A 20,825-nucleotide genomic window follows, 5' to 3' on the forward strand; every position below is an offset into this window, starting at 1 on the left:
GAGCCCTTAATCTGTGACATGGTTGATGCAACCTAATAGGCAAACCTACTAGGCCCACGCTGACAGCTGGCAGACACACCCTTACTGGGACTGAAACTGGACCTTCAGCTGTATCAGTCCTGTTCCCCACAGGTTGGGCCTTTGGGTTCTAGGGGCCAGCAAGGCTTAGGTTAGTGTCCCTTAAGGAGTGGTCAGAGAGAGTGATCAGGGCAGGCAGCGAGCAAATGATGTCCGGGTCCAGGCCAAGAATCAGGGCTGGTAGTGATCCATGAAAGAGGTCAGAGTCTAAGGCAGAGGTCAGACGTGAGGAATCAGGCCAAGACAGACGAGACACACAGAGCAGAATAGACAAGACAAGGCCCCAACGACCAGGGCAAAGTGGGAAGAAGGAAAGGCAAGGATGGCAGAGCAAGGCACAGTCTAGGCAAGGCAAGACAGCGGGAAGTGGAAGAAGAGAAGAAACTGGAACTAGCAACACACATTGCAAGACAGGAGGAGCTGTTGCTGAGGCATGGAGATGAGCACAGCGGAGGTTTAAATACCGCTCAGCCCGAGATCATCAGGAGGCACCTCTGTCGTCCTTTTCTGCTACGGGGTCCTCAAAGATCAGCGCCCACTCTCCTAGGGGGTCATACCAGCACAGTGGGGAATGACGGCAAATGGTGGTTTCTCAGCTGCAGCAGCGTTGAGCAGAATGGAGGGTGCATGCAGCCGATCACCGGGTCTTACATTACACTGTCATCATGATAGGATCCATCTTTTCTCCTGTAAAGGATGTGCCCTTTAGTGTGGGTCACCCCTGCTACTGCCTGCCAAGTTTATTTCAGCAAACGTCTACCATGCCTCTATTATGTATCAATGCTACTCCCTCCTGTTACCCCTGTTCTGTTTCTCCTACACTGCTTATAAAGAAGGAAACAGATTTTAATATTTTATTAGGATAATCAGAAGCTAGCACAAGAATGTGTTAGATTGATTTCTCCTTTCAGATCAAGGTCAAAGAGCAATGTCCCAACCTTCGCAGATGATATTCTTTATGGTGCACACAAAAAACCAGATTAGAAAGGACATCATTAATCCAGAGACTATTGCCCTTGTCTAATCTTCTTGTAAATGCTGATCATACGCTTTAAGAAGTGCTGTTGGGTGTTGTGGGATTTGGAAAGGCAGAAATGTCTTTAGGATGGGGGTCTTAGCTGAAACAGTCGAGGTCACTCTTCACTCGTTCCATCTCATGCAGAAAGCTGTAGAACTGGGGCAGCGACAGCTCTAAGGAACAGAAAATATCAATTTTAGGTCACATTTATAAGAAGAGGGATCTTTTCCCTTAGCATTAATAATATTTCACTTTCCACTTATCTTTCTACTTTTACTAATAAGCACATTTCTAAAACCTCCTCTTTTTCTTTTCTGCCCCTCTACAGCCTGTTTTTTCAAACTCAACGTACTTAAAAAACTCATACCCCTTCTTCACACCCAAGACTTTCGTACAGTCATACAGGCCACCATATCATCCAAATTAGACTACTGTAATGCTCTTCTTCTAGGGCTCCCTTACTCTTCCATCAAACCTCTACAAATGTTACAACATACCACAGCGAGACTCATTGCAAACTCTCGTAAATACGACCACATCACCCCTATACTCAGAGACCTACACTGGCTCCCCATAGCCTCTCGTATTATCTACAAAACACTCACCATAATGCATAAAGCAATTTACACCCACAACTCCAGCTGGCTAGACCTACCCTTCACAACCACCCAGTCCAATTGACCGATTAGAACGACCAATAAAGGCACCCTAGTTGTGCCCTCCCTTAAAGCAGCCCATCTCACCTCTACCCGTGACCGTGCTCTTTCCATAGCAGGTCCCACTCACTGGAACACACTGCCGCCTGACCTACGCCTTGAACCATGTATGAACAACTTCAAAAAGAAATTGAAAACATGGTTGTTCAAACATGCCTACCCAGAATAAAAACTCACACCTCCTCCAATAAAAAATAGACCACATTGCGTCTGTTCCATCTTCCTCATACTGAGGAACCATATGTTGTTATCCTCTCTCCTCGTTCACACCGAGGAACCATGTTAATGTTAATGTTATTTCTCGTCTATCCTATTTAATTATTTACCCTCCTCCCAGTTTCTAATTCCCTGTTAAAATGTAACTTCCATACTTTACCAGTTTTGATGTAAACCGGCATGATGTCCACAACTAATGCCGGTATATAAAAATGTTTAAATAAATAAATAAATAAAATAAGTGTATGTGAGGTGCCTCTGGGCAGTGCTGTGTACAATCAGAGGTTACTTTTCACACTTCCTACACCAGAGTCCAAATATAAAGGGCAGAATTGTGTTTCTGAAAGCGTTTCTGCCATTCTGCCTTCCACACATACAGTTCTTGTGATCTGTAGCACAGGCGCCATTGCAGAGAGGTTGGGAAGACCTTCGAGCGTGTTGGAAGAGCGCGGTTGTGACGGCGTGCACTACCATCACCTCTGGGACGGGGAAGGCTCACTGGAAACGAAGCAGTCTGCCAATCGTAGGGGCCTGAGGAAGGTAGGGGGAAGCCACAGAGGGAATGAAAACAAAGTGGTTGGGAATGTATTCCTAAAGAGGCCAAGTCCTACCTACAAAGGCACCAAGAAGGTGGAAGGGGAAGAGTAGACACTTCCCTAAAGTCCAGGGGGCAGGAGAACCTGAGGTGGCAGTGACTAGAGAGGACTCCAGGCCCAAGCACAGAGAGACTGAAGAGCCACAGTTGTAGCCTGTGACTCGTGGGCTTGTAATGAGCCTCCTTAGATACCTGCAGGGGACACAGGAGAACACAGAGACTGCACGTCCACAGCAAGATCAGCCCGGGGGCTGCACACCAGAACAAATCAACTGTGACTGAATTTCAATTCTCTGTGTGGTTTCTGAAGAAATATCTCATCGTATCTTTCATGTTCTATGCATCTCTTATACACTGTGCAACGAACTCACAATTTGTTTTCTGATTCACTCTGTTACCATGGGCGGCTCACAGGATGGCCCTGCAAGCTGCATCACTCATCCCCAACATGGCTGGACCCGTCCCACAGTCAATGCGCAGTCTCCCACCCAAAATGCTGTCCAGCGCAGATCAAGAGAGCACCAGCCACCACTCCCGCCGACCTTCCTTAGGCACATGTGCGCCTAACAGCCTGCCTCTTAAAGGACCTGTGGCGGGAACTCAGCCACGGCACCCTTGGATGATGCCACTGGCCCCTCACTTCAGCAATGGGTTGCCTAACTTGGTAGTGTGTGTTGCTCCTGTCTTCCTGTGTCTTGACTCGTCCTACCTTGCTTCTTCCAGCCTGATCTATTCCAGGGGCTTCTGTGTGTCTTCATCACCCTTGGCCTGCCCTCTTGCTTGGACCTGACCACATTTGCCCGTTGCCTAGCCTGACCTTTGGCCAGTTAAGTGCCTCCAACTTGCTGCCTTTCCTGACCTCGGTGTGTCCTTGGACTCTTGCTCTCTTCACTGCTCTAGGGACTCGCTAAGTCCTGCCAACCACCAGAACCCTAAGGTCTCAACCTGCGCGGGAGGCAACTCGTAAAGATGAAGTTCCAGTCTGTACCACCACAGGGTGTGTTCACCAGCTGCTAATAGAGGCCTTGTAGATTTACCTACAAGGTTTTGACAACTATGCAGCAGCACAAAGGGCTCACTGTCACGCCGCTCATTACAGTTTGCTGAGACTATGAGCTTGGCAGACCCGTCCCAGGCCAGCTAAAACTGCAGCAATACCATGGCTGCCCACCCAGCTCCTGTGGCATCAGTCCAGACACCTCTGGTATGGCCATGCTTCATGTGCCTCCACCCCCGAGGTACAAAGAGGATTCTGCCAAACGTAGAGGCTTCTTGAAACAATGTCAGATGCAATTTAAATTACAGGTACCTCTCTTCCCTTCTGATGGCACCAAGATTACCTGTATCTTGTCCTTGCTGGATGGCTTTGCCCTGGCCTGGGCTTCACCCTTTTGGGAAAGAGATGATCTGCTCCTAGGAGATTTGAATCATTTCCTGCAGGAATTCCATCAGATCTTTGATAGGCCTTGTTGTACAGCTTCCAAGGCATCTGAACTCCTGCAGATCAGACAACGCTCATGATCCGTGGGGAGTACGCTATGCACTTCTGCATCCTGGCCTCTGAGCTTCAGTTGGGCAGAGATCGCCTGATTGCAATCTTCAGGCAAGGATTCTCGGATCACATTAAAGATGAGCTGGCTGCCAGTGATCTGCCTGATATGTTGGAGGGCTTAATTAGCCTAGCCATACATCTGGACCTGATGTTCCAAGAAAGAGCTAGAGAGAGGGATGTGACTCATTGCCCCAACTTTCTAGCAATCAGTAGCTTTCCCCTTACCCCTAGAGCTGGGATGGGTGCCAGCAGAGGCTATGCAGATCAACCACTTCAAGCTGACTCAGGAGGAGATGCAGAGGTGCCGTAATCTTAACTTGCTCCTCTATTGTGCTGCTCTGGGTCACTTTGCAAGTCTCTGCCTGATTAAGCTGGGAAACTCCAGGAACTAGGGCTTGTGGGAGAGGCCACCCTAAGTCGTCCCTGCACCTTTCCACAAATTCTAGCTCCAGTAGGTCTCTCACTTGCAGACATCCTCATTGACCCTCTTGTGTTCCTAGATTCATGAGGCTTTGATCCATCACTATAAGATATTTATTTATTTATTTAACATTTTTCTATACCGACCTTCAAGGATGAATACCATATCAGGTCGGTTTATATCGAACAGGGGATAGATACATATAACAAGAGGAACAACAGTTCCTCTTGTTATATGTATCTATAGATACATATAACAAGAGGAACAAGAGGAACAACAGAGATACCAACAGTTCCCTTGGATATATCACTCTCAGTCTCGTCTGTGTATGGAGAGTCTTTGCCAGGATATGTCATAAGGGCCACCATCCCACTCACCATGCAAACTGGTGTTCTACATAAAGAGCAAATCAGTCTATGTGTGTTGTCCAAAGCGGTCAACATGGTCATCTTGAGTCTACCATGGCTTATCTTACATCAGCCCCACATTGACTGGACTACTCTCCAGACTGCCAAATGTAGTTCTCATTGGTGAGGCATTGCTCATAGCAGAGTCTTGCGTGTTGTACCGCTGGCTCTCATGCTTACTTCAGAGCTTCCGGGCCTGCCACCACAGTACACCGAATTTTCAGATAAGAACACAAGACATGCCATACTGAGTCATTCCAAGGGTCCATCAAGCCCAGCATCCTGTGTCCAACAGTGGCCAATTAAAGTCACAAGTACCTGGCAAGTACCCAAACATTAAATAGATCCCAAGCTACTATTCCTTATTAATAGCAGTTTATGGACTTCTCCTCTAGAAACTTATCCAAACTTTGTTTAATCCCAGGTACACTAACTGCCATAACCACATTCTCTGGCAATTAATTCCAGAGCTTAAATATGCTTTGAGTTAAGAAATTTTTCCAATTTGTTTTAAATGAGCTGCTTGCTATCTTCAAGGAGTGCCCCCTAGTCCTTCTATTATTTGAAAGTGTAAATAACTGATTCACATCTACTCGTTCAAGACCTCTCATAAGAACATAAGAAATTGCCATGCTGGGTCAGACCAAGGGTCCAGCGAGCCCAGCATCCTGTTTCCAACAGAGACCAAAACCAGACTACAAGAACCTGGCAATTACCCAAACACTAAGAAGATCCCATGCTACTGATGCAATTAATAGCAGTGGCTATTCCCTAAGTAAACTTGATTAATAGCAGGTAATGGACTTCTCCTCCAAGAACTTATCCAAACCTTTTTTGAACCCAGCAACACTAACTGCATTAACCACATCCTCTGGCAACAAATTCCAGAGCTTTATTGTGCGTTGAGTGAAAAATAATTTTCTCCAATTAGTCTTAAATGTGCTACTTGCTAACTTCATGGAGTGCCCCCTAGTCCTTCTATTATTCAAAAGTGAAAATAACTGAGTCACATCTACTCGTTCAAGACCTCTCATGATTTTAAAGACCTCTATCATATCCCCCTCAGTCGTCTCTTCTCCAAGCTGAAAAGTCCTAACCTCTTCAGCCTTTCCTCATAGGGGAGCTGTTCCATCCTCTTTATCATTTTGGTTGCCCTTCTCTGTACCTTCTCCATCGCAACTATATCTTTCTTGAGATGCGGTGACCAGAATTGTATTCCTGCTGGGAGAGGCTGAGTCTGCAGGAGCTGTGAGCTCCCCTCATATCCAGTAATCCTGCACCATTCCCTACAGTGCCTCCTGCTGGGAGAGGCTGGGACTGCAGGAGCTGTGAGCTCCCATTATATCCAGTAATCCTGCACCATTCTGTACACTGCCTCCTGCTGGGAGAGGCTGGGACTGCAGGAGCTGTGAACTCCCATTATATCCAGTAATCCTGCACCATTCCCTACAGTGCCTCCTGCTGGGAGAGGCTGGGACTGCAGGAGCTGTGACCTCCCATTATATCCAGTAATCCTGCACCATTCCCTACACTGCCTCCTGCTGGGAGAGGCTGGGACTGCAGGAGCTGTGAGCTCCCATTAAATCCAGTAATCCTGCACCATTCCCTACACTGCCTCCTGCTGGGAGAGGCTGGGACTGCAGGAGCTGTGACCTCCCATTATATCCAGTAATCCTGCACCATTCCCTACACTGCCTCCTGCTGGGAGAGGCTGGGACTGCAGGAGCTGTGACCTCCCATTATATCCAGTAATCCTGCACCATTCCCTGCACTGCCTCCTGCTGGGAGAGGCTGGGACTGCAGGAGCTGTGACCTCCCATTAAATCCAGTAATCCTGCACCATTCCCTGCACTGCCTCCTGCTGGGAGAGGCTGGGACTGCAGGAGCTGTGACCTCCCATTATATCCAGTAATCCTGCACCATTCCCTGCACTGCCTCCTGCTGGGAGAGGCTGGGACTGTAGGAGCTGTGACCTCTCCTCATATCCAGTAATCCTGCACCATTCCCTGCACTGCCTCCTGCTGGGAGAGGCTGGGACTGCAGGAGCTGTGACCTCCCATTATATCCAGTAATCCTGCACCATTCCCTGCACTGCCTCCTGCTGGGAGAGGCTGGGACTGCAGGAGCTGTGACCTCCCATTATATCCAGTAATCCTGCACCATTCCCTGCACTGCCTCCTGCTGGGAGAGGCTGGGACTGCAGGAGCTGTGACCTCCCCTCATATCCAGTAATCCTGCACCATTCCCTGCACTGCCTCCTGCTGGGAGAGGCTGGGACTGCAGGAGCTGTGAGCTTCATAGAGCACATACTTTTTATAACAATACCTAAGTCCTGATTGTACACCTAAACAATCTGGTTTTCTGGATAGCCAAAATGAATATGCAGGACATGGATTTGTGTCCACTAGAGGTCTGCAATGTATGCAAATCTGTTTCATGCATATTCATTGCAGAAATCTGAAAACCAGGCTGGTTAGAAGTGGGATGGGAAACATCGAGTGAGAAATGAGAAGGGTTCGGATGAAACTGGGTGCTGTGAGCTAAGGAACATCTTTTTGTTTTAAAATTATATTAACTCACCTATGTACACGTTTTCAATGTTGCTTCCTTTTTTAATCACCAGTTTCAGCTGTGAAGAAACCATAAATATATTTTACAAAGATTTCACTGGAAAGCTGAATCAAGGAGAGAGCAGGATGTCCCTGCATCAGAGGAAAAGATCACAGCTGACATGAGAACAGTGCTGTGAAGAGAGAGAGGGCGCACAGGCGCAGGTTTCACGTGTTAGCAGTGAGGATGTCCTGCGCCTGCACCAGGACACAGGAAGGAGCCGATGCAGGAAGCTGATCACAGCCGACATGAGAACAGTGCTGTGAAGAGAGAGAGGGCGCACAGGCGCAGGTTTCACGTGTTAGCAGTGAGGATGTCCTGCGCCTGCACCAGGACACAGGAAGGAGGTGATGCAGGAAGCTGATCACAGCTGACATGAGAACAGTGCTGTGAAGAGAGAGAGGGCGCACAGGCGCAGGTTTCACGTGTTAGCAGTGAGGATGTCCTGCGCCTGCACCAGGACACAGGAAGGAGCCGATGCAGGAAGCTGATCACAGCTGACATGAGTACAGTGCTGTGAAGAGAGAGAGGGCGCACAGGCGCAGGTTTCACGTGTTAGCAGTGGGGATGTCCTGCGCCTGCACCAGGACACAGGAAGGAGCCGATGCAGGAAGCTGATCACAGCTGACATGAGAACAGTGCTCTGAAGAGAGAGAGGGCGCACAGGCGCAGGTTTCACGTGTTAGCAGTGAGGATGTCCTGCGCCTGCACCAGGACACAGGAAGGAGGTGATGCAGGAAGCTGATCACAGCTGACATGAGAACAGTGCTGTGAAGAGAGAGAGGGCGCACAGGCGCAGGTTTCACGTGTTAGCAGTGGGGATGTCCTGCGCCTGCACCAGGACACAGGAAGGAGGTGATGCAGGAAGCTGATCACAGCTGACATGAGAACAGTGCTGTGAAGAGAGAGAGGGCGCACAGGCGCAGGTTTCACGTGTTAGCAGTGGGGATGTCCTGCGCCTGCACCAGGACACAGGAAGGAGGCGATGCAGGAAGCTGATCACAGCCGACATGAGAACAGTGCTGTGAAGAGAGAGAGGGCGCACAGGCGCAGGTTTCACGTGTTAGCAGTGGGGATGTCCTGCGCCTGCACCAGGACACAGGAAGGAGGTGATGCAGGAAGCTGATCACAGCTGACATGAGAACAGTGCTGTGAAGAGAGAGAGGGCGCACAGGCGCAGGTTTCACGTGTTAGCAGTGGGGATGTCCTGCGCCTGCACCAGGACACAGGAAGGAGGTGATGCAGGAAGCTGATCACAGCCGACATGAGAACAGTGCTGTGAAGAGAGAGAGGGCGCACAGGCGCAGGTTTCACGTGTTAGCAGTGGGGATGTCCTGCGCCTGCACCAGGACACAGGAAGGAGCCGATGCAGGAAGCTGATCACAGCTGACATGAGAACAGTGCTCTGAAGAGAGAGAGGGCGCACAGGCGCAGGTTTCACGTGTTAGCAGTGAGGATGTCCTGCGCCTGCACCAGGACACAGGAAGGAGGTGATGCAGGAAGCTGATCACAGCTGACATGAGAACAGTGCTGTGAAGAGAGAGAGGGCGCACAGGCGCAGGTTTCACGTGTTAGCAGTGGGGATGTCCTGCGCCTGCACCAGGACACAGGAAGGAGGCGATGCAGGAAGCTGATCACAGCTGACATGAGAACAGTGCTGTGAAGAGAGAGAGGGCGCACAGGCGCAGGTTTCACGTGTTAGCAGTGGGGATGTCCTGCGCCTGCACCAGGACACAGGAAGGAGGTGATGCAGGAAGCTGATCACAGCCGACATGAGAACAGTGCTGTGAAGAGAGAGAGGGCGCACAGGCGCAGGTTTCACGTGTTAGCAGTGGGGATGTCCTGCGCCTGCACCAGGACACAGGAAGGAGGTGATGCAGGAAGCTGATCACAGCTGACATGAGAACAGTGCTGTGAAGAGAGAGAGGGCGCACAGGCGCAGGTTTCACGTGTTAGCAGTGGGGATGTCCTGCGCCTGCACCAGGACACAGGAAGGAGGTGATGCAGGAAGCTGATCACAGCCGACATGAGAACAGTGCTGTGAAGAGAGAGAGGGCGCACAGGCGCAGGTTTCACGTGTTAGCAGTGGGGATGTCCTGCGCCTGCACCAGGACACAGGAAGGAGGCGATGCAGGAAGCTGATCACAGCTGACATGAGAACAGTGCTGTGAAGAGAGAGAGGGCGCACAGGCGCAGGTTTCACGTGTTAGCAGTGAGGATGTCCTGCACCTGCACCAGGACACAGGAAGGAGCCGATGCAGGAAGCTGATCACAGCTGACATGAGAACAGTGCTGTGAAGAGAGAGAGGGCGCACAGGCGCAGGTTTCACGTGTTAGCAGTGAGGATGTCCTGCGCCTGCACCAGGACACAGGAAGGAGGTGATGCAGGAAGCTGATCACAGCCGACATGAGAACAGTGCTGTGAAGAGAGAGAGGGCGCACAGGCGCAGGTTTCACGTGTTAGCAGTGGGGATGTCCTGCGCCTGCACCAGGACACAGGAAGGAGGTGATGCAGGAAGCTGACATGAGAACAGTGCTGTGAAGAGAGAGAGGGCGCACAGGCGCAGGTTTCACGTGTTAGCAGTGAGGATGTCCTGCACCTGCACCAGGACACAGGAAGGAGCCGATGCAGGAAGCTGATCACAGCTGACATGAGAACAGTGCTGTGAAGAGAGAGAGGGCGCACAGGCGCAGGTTTCACGTGTTAGCAGTGAGGATGTCCTGCGCCTGCACCAGGACACAGGAAGGAGGTGATGCAGGAAGCTGATCACAGCCGACATGAGAACAGTGCTGTGAAGAGAGAGAGGGCGCACAGGCGCAGGTTTCACGTGTTAGCAGTGGGGATGTCCTGCGCCTGCACCAGGACACAGGAAGGAGGTGATGCAGGAAGCTGATCACAGCCGACATGAGAACAGTGCTGTGAAGAGAGAGAGGGCGCACAGGCGCAGGTTTCACGTGTTAGCAGTGGGGATGTCCTGCGCCTGCACCAGGACACAGGAAGGAGGCGATGCAGGAAGCTGATCACAGCTGACATGAGAACAGTGCTGTGAAGAGAGAGAGGGCGCACAGGCGCAGGTTTCACGTGTTAGCAGTGAGGATGTCCTGCGCCTGCACCAGGACACAGGAAGGAGGTGATGCAGGAAGCTGATCACAGCCGACATGAGAACAGTGCTGTGAAGAGAGAGAGGGCGCACAGGCGCAGGTTTCACGTGTTAGCAGTGAGGATGTCCTGCACCTGCACCAGGACACAGGAAGGAGCCGATGCAGGAAGCTGATCACAGCTGACATGAGAACAGTGCTGTGAAGAGAGAGAGGGCGCACAGGCGCAGGTTTCACGTGTTAGCAGTGAGGATGTCCTGCACCTGCACCAGGACACAGGAAGGAGGTGATGCAGGAAGCTGATCACAGCCGACATGAGAACAGTGCTGTGAAGAGAGAGAGGGCGCACAGGCGCAGGTTTCACGTGTTAGCAGTGAGGATGTCCTGCACCTGCACCAGGACACAGGAAGGAGGCGATGCAGGAAGCTGATCACAGCTGACATGAGAACAGTGCTGTGAAGAGAGAGAGGGCGCACAGGCGCAGGTTTCACGTGTTAGCAGTGAGGATGTCCTGCACCTGCACCAGGACACAGGAAGGAGGTGATGCAGGAAGCTGATCACAGCTGACATGAGAACAGTGCTGTGAAGAGAGAGAGGGCGCACAGGCGCAGGTTTCACGTGTTAGCAGTGAGGATGTCCTGCGCCTGCACCAGGACACAGGAAGGAGCCGATGCAGGAAGCTGATCACAGCTGACATGAGAACAGTGCTGTGAAGAGAGAGAGGGCGCACAGGCGCAGGTTTCACGTGTTAGCAGTGAGGATGTCCTGCGCCTGCACCAGGACACAGGAAGGAGGCGATGCAGGAAGCTGATCACAGCTGACATGAGAACAGTGCTGTGAAGAGAGAGAGGGCGCACAGGCGCAGGTTTCACGTGTTAGCAGTGGGGATGTCCTGCGCCTGCACCAGGACACAGGAAGGAGGCGATGCAGGAAGCTGATCACAGCTGACATGAGAACAGTGCTGTGAAGAGAGAGAGGGCGCACAGGCGCAGGTTTCACGTGTTAGCAGTGGGGATGTCCTGCGCCTGCACCAGGACACAGGAAGGAGGCGATGCAGGAAGCTGACATGAGAACAGTGCTCTGAAGAGAGAGAGGGCGCACAGGCGCAGGTTTCACGTGTTAGCAGTGGGGATGTCCTGCGCCTGCACCAGGACACAGGAAGGAGCCGATGCAGGAAGCTGATCACAGCTGACATGAGAACAGTGCTGTGAAGAGAGAGAGGGCGCACAGGCGCAGGTTTCACGTGTTAGCAGTGAGGATGTCCTGCGCCTGCACCAGGACACAGGAAGGAGGCGATGCAGGAAGCTGACATGAGAACAGTGCTCTGAAGAGAGACAGGGAGCACAGGCGCAGGTTTCACGTGTTAGCAGTGGGGATGTCCTGCGCCTGCACCAGGACACAGGAAGGAGGCGATGCAGGAAGCTGACATGAGAACAGTGCTCTGAAGAGAGACAGGGAGCACAGGCGCAGGTTTCACGTGTTAGCAGTGGGGATGTCCTGCGCCTGCACCAGGACACAGGAAGGAGGCGATGCAGGAAGCTGACATGAGAACAGTGCTGTGAAGAGAGAGAGGGCGCACAGGCGCAGGTTTCACGTGTTAGCAGTGGGGATGTCCTGCGCCTGCACCAGGACACAGGAAGGAGGCGATGCAGGAAGCTGACATGAGAACAGTGCTGTGAAGAGAGAGAGGGCGCACAGGCGCAGGTTTCACGTGTTAGCAGTGGGGATGTCCTGCGCCTGCACCAGGACACAGGAAGGAGGTGATGCAGGAAGCTGATCACAGCTGACATGAGAACAGTGCTGTGAAGAGAGAGAGGGCGCACAGGCGCAGGTTTCACGTGTTAGCAGTGAGGATGTCCTGCGCCTGCACCAGGACACAGGAAGGAGCCGATGCAGGAAGCTGACATGAGAACAGTGCTGTGAAGAGAGAGAGGGCGCACAGGCGCAGGTTTCACGTGTTAGCAGTGAGGATGTCCTGCACCTGCACCAGGACTCAGGAAGGAGCCGATGCAGGAAGCTGACATGAGAACAGTGCTGTGAAGAGAGAGAGGGCGCACAGGCGCAGGTTTCACGTGTTAGCAGTGAGGATGTCCTGCACCTGCACCAGGACACAGGAAGGAGGTGATGCAGGAAGCTGATCACAGCTGACATGAGAACAGTGCTGTGAAGAGAGAGAGGGCGCACAGGCGCAGGTTTCACGTGTTAGCAGTGAGGATGTCCTGCGCCTGCACCAGGACACAGGAAGGAGGTGATGCAGGAAGCTGATCACAGCTGACATGAGAACAGTGCTGTGAAGAGAGAGAGGGCGCACAGGCGCAGGTTTCATGTGTTAGCAGTGGGGATGTCCTGCGCCTGCACCAGGACACAGGAAGGAGGTGATGCAGGAAGCTGATCACAGCTGACATGAGAACAGTGCTGTGAAGAGAGAGAGGGCGCACAGGCGCAGGTTTCACGTGTTAGCAGTGGGGATGTCCTGCGCCTGCACCAGGACACAGGAAGGAGGCGATGCAGGAAGCTGACATGAGAACAGTGCTGTGAAGAGAGAGAGGGCGCACAGGCGCAGGTTTCACGTGTTAGCAGTGAGGATGTCCTTCGCCTGCACCAGGACACAGGAAGGAGGCGATGCAGGAAGCTGATCACAGCTGACATGAGAACAGTGCTGTGAAGAGAGAGAGGGCGCACAGGCGCAGGTTTCACGTGTTAGCAGTGAGGATGTCCTGCACCTGCACCAGGACTCAGGAAGGAGCCGATGCAGGAAGCTGACATGAGAACAGTGCTGTGAAGAGAGAGAGAGGGCGCACAGGCGCAGGTTTCACGTGTTAGCAGTGAGGATGTCCTGCACCTGCACCAGGACACAGGAAGGAGGTGATGCAGGAAGCTGATCACAGCTGACATGAGAACAGTGCTGTGAAGAGAGAGAGGGCGCACAGGCGCAGGTTTCACGTGTTAGCAGTGAGGATGTCCTTCGCCTGCACCAGGACACAGGAAGGAGGCGATGCAGGAAGCTGATCACAGCTGACATGAGAACAGTGCTGTGAAGAGAGAGAGGGCGCACAGGCGCAGGTTTCACGTGTTAGCAGTGAGGATGTCCTGCACCTGCACCAGGACTCAGGAAGGAGCCGATGCAGGAAGCTGACATGAGAACAGTGCTGTGAAGAGAGAGAGGGCGCACAGGCGCAGGTTTCACGTGTTAGCAGTGAGGATGTCCTGCGCCTGCACCAGGACACAGGAAGGAGGTGATGCAGGAAGCTGATCACAGCTGACATGAGAACAGTGCTGTGAAGAGAGAGAGGGCGCACAGGCGCAGGTTTCACGTGTTAGCAGTGGGGATGTCCTGCGCCTGCACCAGGACACAGGAAGGAGCCGATGCAGGAAGCTGATCACAGCTGACATGAGAACAGTGCTGTGAAGAGAGAGAGGGCGCAGAGGCGCAGGTTTCACGTGTTAGCAGTGGGGATGTCCTGCGCCTGCACCAGGACACAGGAAGGAGGTGATGCAGGAAGCTGATCACAGCTGACATGAGAACAGTGCTGTGAAGAGAGAGAGGGCGCACAGGCGCAGGTTTCACGTGTTAGCAGTGGGGATGTCCTGCGCCTGCACCAGGACACAGGAAGGAGGTGATGCAGGAAGCTGATCACAGCTGACATGAGAACAGTGCTGTGAAGAGAGAGAGGGCGCACAGGCGCAGGTTTCACGTGTTAGCAGTGGGGATGTCCTGCGCCTGCACCAGGACACAGGAAGGAGGCGATGCAGGAAGCTGATCACAGCTGACATGAGAACAGTGCTGTGAAGAGAGAGAGGGCGCACAGGCGCAGGTTTCACGTGTTAGCAGTGGGGATGTCCTGCGCCTGCACCAGGACACAGGAAGGAGGCGATGCAGGAAGCTGATCACAGCTGACATGAGAACAGTGCTGTGAAGAGAGAGAGGGAGCACAGGCGCAGGTTTCACGTGTTAGCAGTGGGGATGTCCTGCGCCTGCACCAGGACACAGGAAGGAGGCGATGCAGGAAGCTGATCACAGCCGACATGAGAACAGTGCTCTGAAGAGAGAGAGGGCGCACAGGCGCAGGTTTCACGTGTTAGCAGTGAGGATGTCCTGCGCCTGCACCAGGACACAGGAAGGAGGCGATGCAGGAAGCTGATCACAGCCGACATGAGAACAGTGCTGTGAAGAGAGAGAGGGCGCACAGGCGCAGGTTTCACGTGTTAGCAGTGAGGATGTCCTGCGCCTGCACCAGGACACAGGAAGGAGCCGAGGCAGGAAGCTGATCACAGCCGACATGAGAACAGTGCTGTGAAGAGAGAGAGGGCGCACAGGCGCAGGTTTCACGTGTTAGCAGTGAGGATGTCCTGCGCCTGCACCAGGACACAGGAAGGAGGTGATGCAGGAAGCTGATCACAGCTGACATGAGAACAGTGCTGTGAAGAGAGAGAGGGCGCACAGGCGCAGGTTTCACGTGTTAGCAGTGAGGATGTCCTGCGCCTGCACCAGGACACAGGAAGGAGGTGATGCAGGAAGCTGATCACAGCTGACATGAGAACAGTGCTGTGAAGAGAGAGAGGGGCGCACAGGCGCAGGTTTCACGTGTTAGCAGTGAGGATGTCCTGCGCCTGCACCAGGACACAGGAAGGAGGTGATGCAGGAAGCTGATCACAGCCGACATGAGAACAGTGCTGTGAAGAGAGAGAGGGCGCACAGGCGCAGGTTTCACGTGTTAGCAGTGGGGATGTCCTGCGCCTGCACCAGGACACAGGAAGGAGGTGATGCAGGAAGCTGATCACAGCTGACATGAGAACAGTGCTGTGAAGAGAGAGAGGGCGCACAGGCGCAGGTTTCACGTGTTAGCAGTGGGGATGTCCTGCGCCTGCACCAGGACACAGGAAGGAGCCGATGCAGGAAGCTGATCACAGCCGACATGAGAACAGTGCTGTGAAGAGAGAGAGGGCGCACAGGCGCAGGTTTCACGTGTTAGCAGTGGGGATGTCCTGCGCCTGCACCAGGACACAGGAAGGAGGTGATGCAGGAAGCTGATCACAGCCGACATGAGAACAGTGCTGTGAAGAGAGAGAGGGCGCACAGGCGCAGGTTTCACGTGTTAGCAGTGGGGATGTCCTGCGCCTGCACCAGGACACAGGAAGGAGGCGATGCAGGAAGCTGATCACAGCTGACATGAGAACAGTGCTGTGAAGAGAGAGAGGGCGCACAGGCGCAGGTTTCACGTGTTAGCAGTGGGGATGTCCTGCGCCTGCACCAGGACACAGGAAGGAGGCGATGCAGGAAGCTGATCACAGCCGACATGAGAACAGTGCTGTGAAGAGAGAGAGGGCGCACAGGCGCAGGTTTCACGTGTTAGCAGTGGGGATGTCCTGCGCCTGCACCAGGACACAGGAAGGAGGCGATGCAGGACGCTGATCACAGCTGACATGAGAACAGTGCTGTGAAGAGAGAGAGGGCGCACAGGCGCAGGTTTCACGTGTTAGCAGTGGGGATGTCCTGCGCCTGCACCAGGACACAGGAAGGAGGTGATGCAGGAAGCTGACATGAGAACAGTGCTGTGAAGAGAGAGAGGGCGCACAGGCGCATGTTTCACGTGTTAGCAGTGGGGATGTCCTACGCCTGCACCAGGACACAGGAAGGAGCCGATGCAGGAAGCTGACATGAGAACAGTGCTCTGAAGAGAGAGAGGGAGCACAGGCGCAGGTTTCACGTGTTAGCAGTGGGGATGTCCTGCGCCTGCACCAGGACACAGGAAGGAGGTGATGCAGGAAGCTGACATGAGAACAGTGCTGTGAAGAGAGAGAGGGCGCACAGGCGCAGGTTTCACGTGTTAGCAGTGGGGATGTCCTGCGCCTGCACCAGGACACAGGAAGGAGGCGATGCAGGAAGCTGATCACAGCTGACATGAGAACAGTGCTGTGAAGAGAGAGAGGGCGCACAGGCGCAGGTTTCACGTGTTAGCAGTGAGGATGTCCTGCGCCTGCATCAGGACACAGGAAGGAGCCGATGCAGGAAGCTGACATGAGAACAGTGCTGTGAAGAGAGAGAGGGCGCACAGGCGCAGGTTTCACGTGTTAGCAGTGGGGATGTCCTGCGCCTGCACCAGGACACAGGAAGGAGGCGATGCAGGAAGCTGATCACAGCTGACATGAGAACAGTGCTGTGAAGAGAGAGAGGGCGCACAGGCGCAGGTTTCACGTGTTAGCAGTGGGGATGTCCTGCGCCTGCACCAGGACACAGGAAGGAGGTGATGCAGGAAGCTGATCACAGCCGACATGAGAACAGTGCTGTGAAGAGAGAGAGGGCGCACAGGCGCAGGTTTCACGTGTTAGCAGTGAGGATGTCCTGCGCCTGCACCAGGACACAGGAAGGAGGTGATGCAGGAAGCTGATCACAGCCGACATGAGAACAGTGCTGTGAAGAGAGAGAGGGCGCACAGGCGCAGGTTTCACGTGTTAGCAGTGGGGATGTCCTGCGCCTGCACCAGGACACAGGAAGGAGGTGATGCAGGAAGCTGACATGAGAACAGTGCTGTGAAGAGAGAGAGGGCGCACAGGCGCAGGTTTCACGTGTTAGCAGTGGGGATGTCCTGCGCCTGCACCAGGACACAGGAAGGAGGCGATGCAGGAAGCTGATCACAGCTGACATGAGAACAGTGCTGTGAAGAGAGAGAGGGCGCACAGGCGCAGGTTTCACGTGTTAGCAGTGAGGATGTCCTGCGCCTGCATCAGGACACAGGAAGGAGCCGATGCAGGAAGCTGACATGAGAACAGTGCTGTGAAGAGAGAGAGGGCGCACAGGCGCAGGTTTCACGTGTTAGCAGTGGGGATGTCCTGCGCCTGCACCAGGACACAGGAAGGAGGCGATGCAGGAAGCTGATCACAGCTGACATGAGAACAGTGCTGTGAAGAGAGAGAGGGCGCATAGGCGCAGGTTTCACGTGTTAGCAGTGGGGATGTCCTGCGCCTGCACCAGGACACAGGAAGGAGGTGATGCAGGAAGCTGATCACAGCCGACATGAGAACAGTGCTGTGAAGAGAGAGAGGGCGCACAGGCGCAGGTTTCACGTGTTAGCAGTGAGGATGTCCTGCGCCTGCACCAGGACACAGGAAGGAGGTGATGCAGGAAGCTGATCACAGCCGACATGAGAACAGTGCTGTGAAGAGAGAGAGGGCGCACAGGCGCAGGTTTCACGTGTTAGCAGTGGGGATGTCCTGCGCCTGCACCAGGACACAGGAAGGAGGTGATGCAGGAAGCTGATCACAGCCGACATGAGAACAGTGCTGTGAAGAGAGAGAGGGGCGCACAGGCGCAGGTTTCACGTGTTAGCAGTGAGGATGTCCTGCGCCTGCACCAGGACACAGGAAGGAGGTGATGCAGGAAGCTGATCACAGCCGACATGAGAACAGTGCTGTGAAGAGAGAGAGGGCGCACAGGCGCAGGTTTCACGTGTTAGCAGTGGGGATGTCCTGCGCCTGCACCAGGACACAAGAAGGAGGTGATGCAGGAAGCTGATCACAGCCGACATGAGAACAGTGCTGTGAAGAGAGAGAGGGCGCACAGGCGCAGGTTTCACGTGTTAGCAGTGGGGATGTCCTGCGCCTGCACCAGGACACAGGAAGGAGGTGATGCAGGAAGCTGATCACAGCCGACATGAGAACAGTGCTGTGAAGAGAGAGAGGGCGCACAGGCGCAGGTTTCACGTGTTAGCAGTGAGGATGTCCTGCGCCTGCACCAGGACACAGGAAGGAGGTGATGCAGGAAGCTGATCACAGCTGACATGAGAACAGTGCTGTGAAGAGAGAGAGGGCGCACAGGCGCAGGTTTCACGTGTTAGCAGTGGGGATGTCCTGCGCCTGCACCAGGACACAGGAAGGAGGCGATGCAGGAAGCTGATCACAGCTGACATGAGAACAGTGCTGTGAAGAGAGAGAGGGCGCACAGGCGCAGGTTTCACGTGTTAGCAGTGAGGATGTCCTGCGCCTGCACCAGGACACAGGAAGGAGGCGATGCAGGAAGCTGATCACAGCTGACATGAGAACAGTGCTCTGAAGAGAGAGAGGGCGCACAGGCGCAGGTTTCACGTTTTTGCACGCCCCAGGGATTTACGTGCATAACCCTTTGAAAATCCGGCCCAAAGAGAATAAAATTGCAGATCAAGAAACCACTGCTAACATAACTTAATTAGAATAATGAGCCCTACAGTGTTTTCGGTAATGTAAAAGTATGCAAGTCACTGCCTTCCTCTGAAATAAAGGCCCGCGCTGCACCTCTTAATTTTATACTTCACCAACTATCTGACACCAATGAGATTTCATAAAGTCGCAGCATTATTTAAAGGAAGACTTACTTGTAAAAAGATACTTCCTACTTTATTCAGTTCACTGCTCCCAGCTGTCACTGTGAAGAAGAAAAACACCAGACTAAGTAACAAATCTGACACCCGAGTCTTCTGAATAACTCTGGGCAGGAAACAGAAAAGGCAAACATAAGAACATAAACCACTGATTTCAACTAGAGTTACTTCATTGTGATATCAGGTTACCAGATGTTACCAGTTACTTCCCTTAACCAGGTTACCAGATGTTACCAGTTACTTCATTGTGATATCAGGTTACCAGATGTTACCAGTTACTTCCCTTAACCAGGTTACCAGATGTTACCAGTTACTTCATTGTGATATCAGGTTACCAGATGTTACCAGTTACTTCCCGGTAACCAGGTTACCAGATGTTACCAGTTACTTCATTGTGATATCAGGTTACCAGATGTTACCAGTTACTTCCCTGTAACCAGTTTACCAGATGTTACCAGTTACTTCATTGTGATATCAGGTTACCAGATGTTACCAGTTACTTCACTGTAACCAGGTTACCAGATGTTACCAGTTACTTCAGGGATCTGTATTGGGACCCTTACTTTTCAATATATTTATAAATGATCTGGAAAGAAATACGACAAGTGAGATAATCAAATTTGCAGATGACACAAAATTGTTCAGAGTAGTTAAATCACAAGCAGATTGTGATAAATTGCAGGAAGACCTTGTGAGACTGGAAAATTGGGCATACAAATGGCAGATGAAATTTAATGTGGATAAGTGCAAGGTGATGCATATAGGGAAAAATAACCCATGCTATAGTGACACAATGTTGGGTTCCATATTAGGTGCTACAACCCAAGAAAGAGATCTAGGTGTCATAGTGGATAACACATTGAAATCGTCGGTTCAGTGTGCTGCGGCAGTCAAAAAAGAAAACAGAATGTTGGGAATTATTAGAAAAGGAATGATGAATAAAACGGAAAATGTCATAATGCTTCTGTATCACTCCATGGTGAGACCTCACCTTGAATACTGTGTACAATTCTGGTCACCGCGTCTCAAAAAGGATATAATTGCAATGGAGAAGGTACAGAGAAGGGCTACCAAAATGATAAAGGGAATGGAACAGCTCCCCTATGAGGAAAGACTAAAGAGGTTAGGACTTTTCAGCTTGGAGAAGAGACGACTGAGGGGGGATATGATAGAGGTGTTTAAAATCATGAGAGGTCTAGAACGGGTAGATGTGAGAATAGCCACTGCCATTAGCAATGGTTACATGGAATAGACTTCGTTTTTGGGTACTTGCCAGGTTCTTATGGCCTGGATTGGCCACTGTTGGAAACTGTTGGAAACAGGATGCTGGGCTTGATGGACCCTTGGTCTGACCCAGTACGGCATTTTCTTATGTTCTTATGTTCATTGTAACCAGGTTACTTCATTATGATATCAGGTTACCAGATGTTACCAGTTACTTCCCTGTAACCAGGTTACCAGATGTTACCAGTTACTTCATTGTGATATCAGGTTACCAGATGTTACCAGTTACTTCATTATGATATCAGGTTACCAGATGTTACCAGTTACTTCATTGTGATATCAGGTTACCAGATTTCTTGAGGTCAGTTTATAAAGGCATTTATGTGGTTAAATACAGATTTATCCAGGTAAATTAGCTTGTCTGAAAAAATGCCCTCCTTAAAGCAGCAAAAAAGTACATATGGGGTTTACAACATGCGTGTTTATAGCCACATTACAAAGGGGTGTTCTTTTATGCATATTTAGGTCAGGGGAA

The 20,825-nt window shown here is 52.2% G+C and overlaps 1 protein-coding gene across 3 annotated transcripts in view; it reads right to left on the minus strand.

Moving 5' to 3' along the window:
* Positions 1 to 918: 918 nt before the first annotated feature.
* The window catches only part of COMMD7 (COMM domain containing 7), a 77,713-nt gene continuing 57,806 nt past the window's right edge, over positions 919 to 20,825 (minus strand). For all 3 annotated transcript variants that reach the window (XM_029611339.1, XM_029611338.1, XM_029611337.1), the window contains 3 exons: positions 19,061 to 19,110; positions 7,584 to 7,632; positions 919 to 1,269 (listed from right to left, as the gene is read on the minus strand). In XM_029611339.1, the coding sequence (XP_029467199.1) occupies positions 1,193 to 1,269; positions 7,584 to 7,632; positions 19,061 to 19,110 (176 nt within the window). In that variant the 3' untranslated portion in view covers positions 919 to 1,192. The remainder of the gene's footprint in view (positions 1,270 to 7,583; positions 7,633 to 19,060; positions 19,111 to 20,825) is intronic.

The sequence above is a fragment of the Rhinatrema bivittatum genome, chromosome 8 (genome assembly GCF_901001135.1).
Source record: "Rhinatrema bivittatum chromosome 8, aRhiBiv1.1, whole genome shotgun sequence".
In the NCBI taxonomy this organism is placed as follows: domain Eukaryota; kingdom Metazoa; phylum Chordata; class Amphibia; order Gymnophiona; family Rhinatrematidae; genus Rhinatrema; species Rhinatrema bivittatum.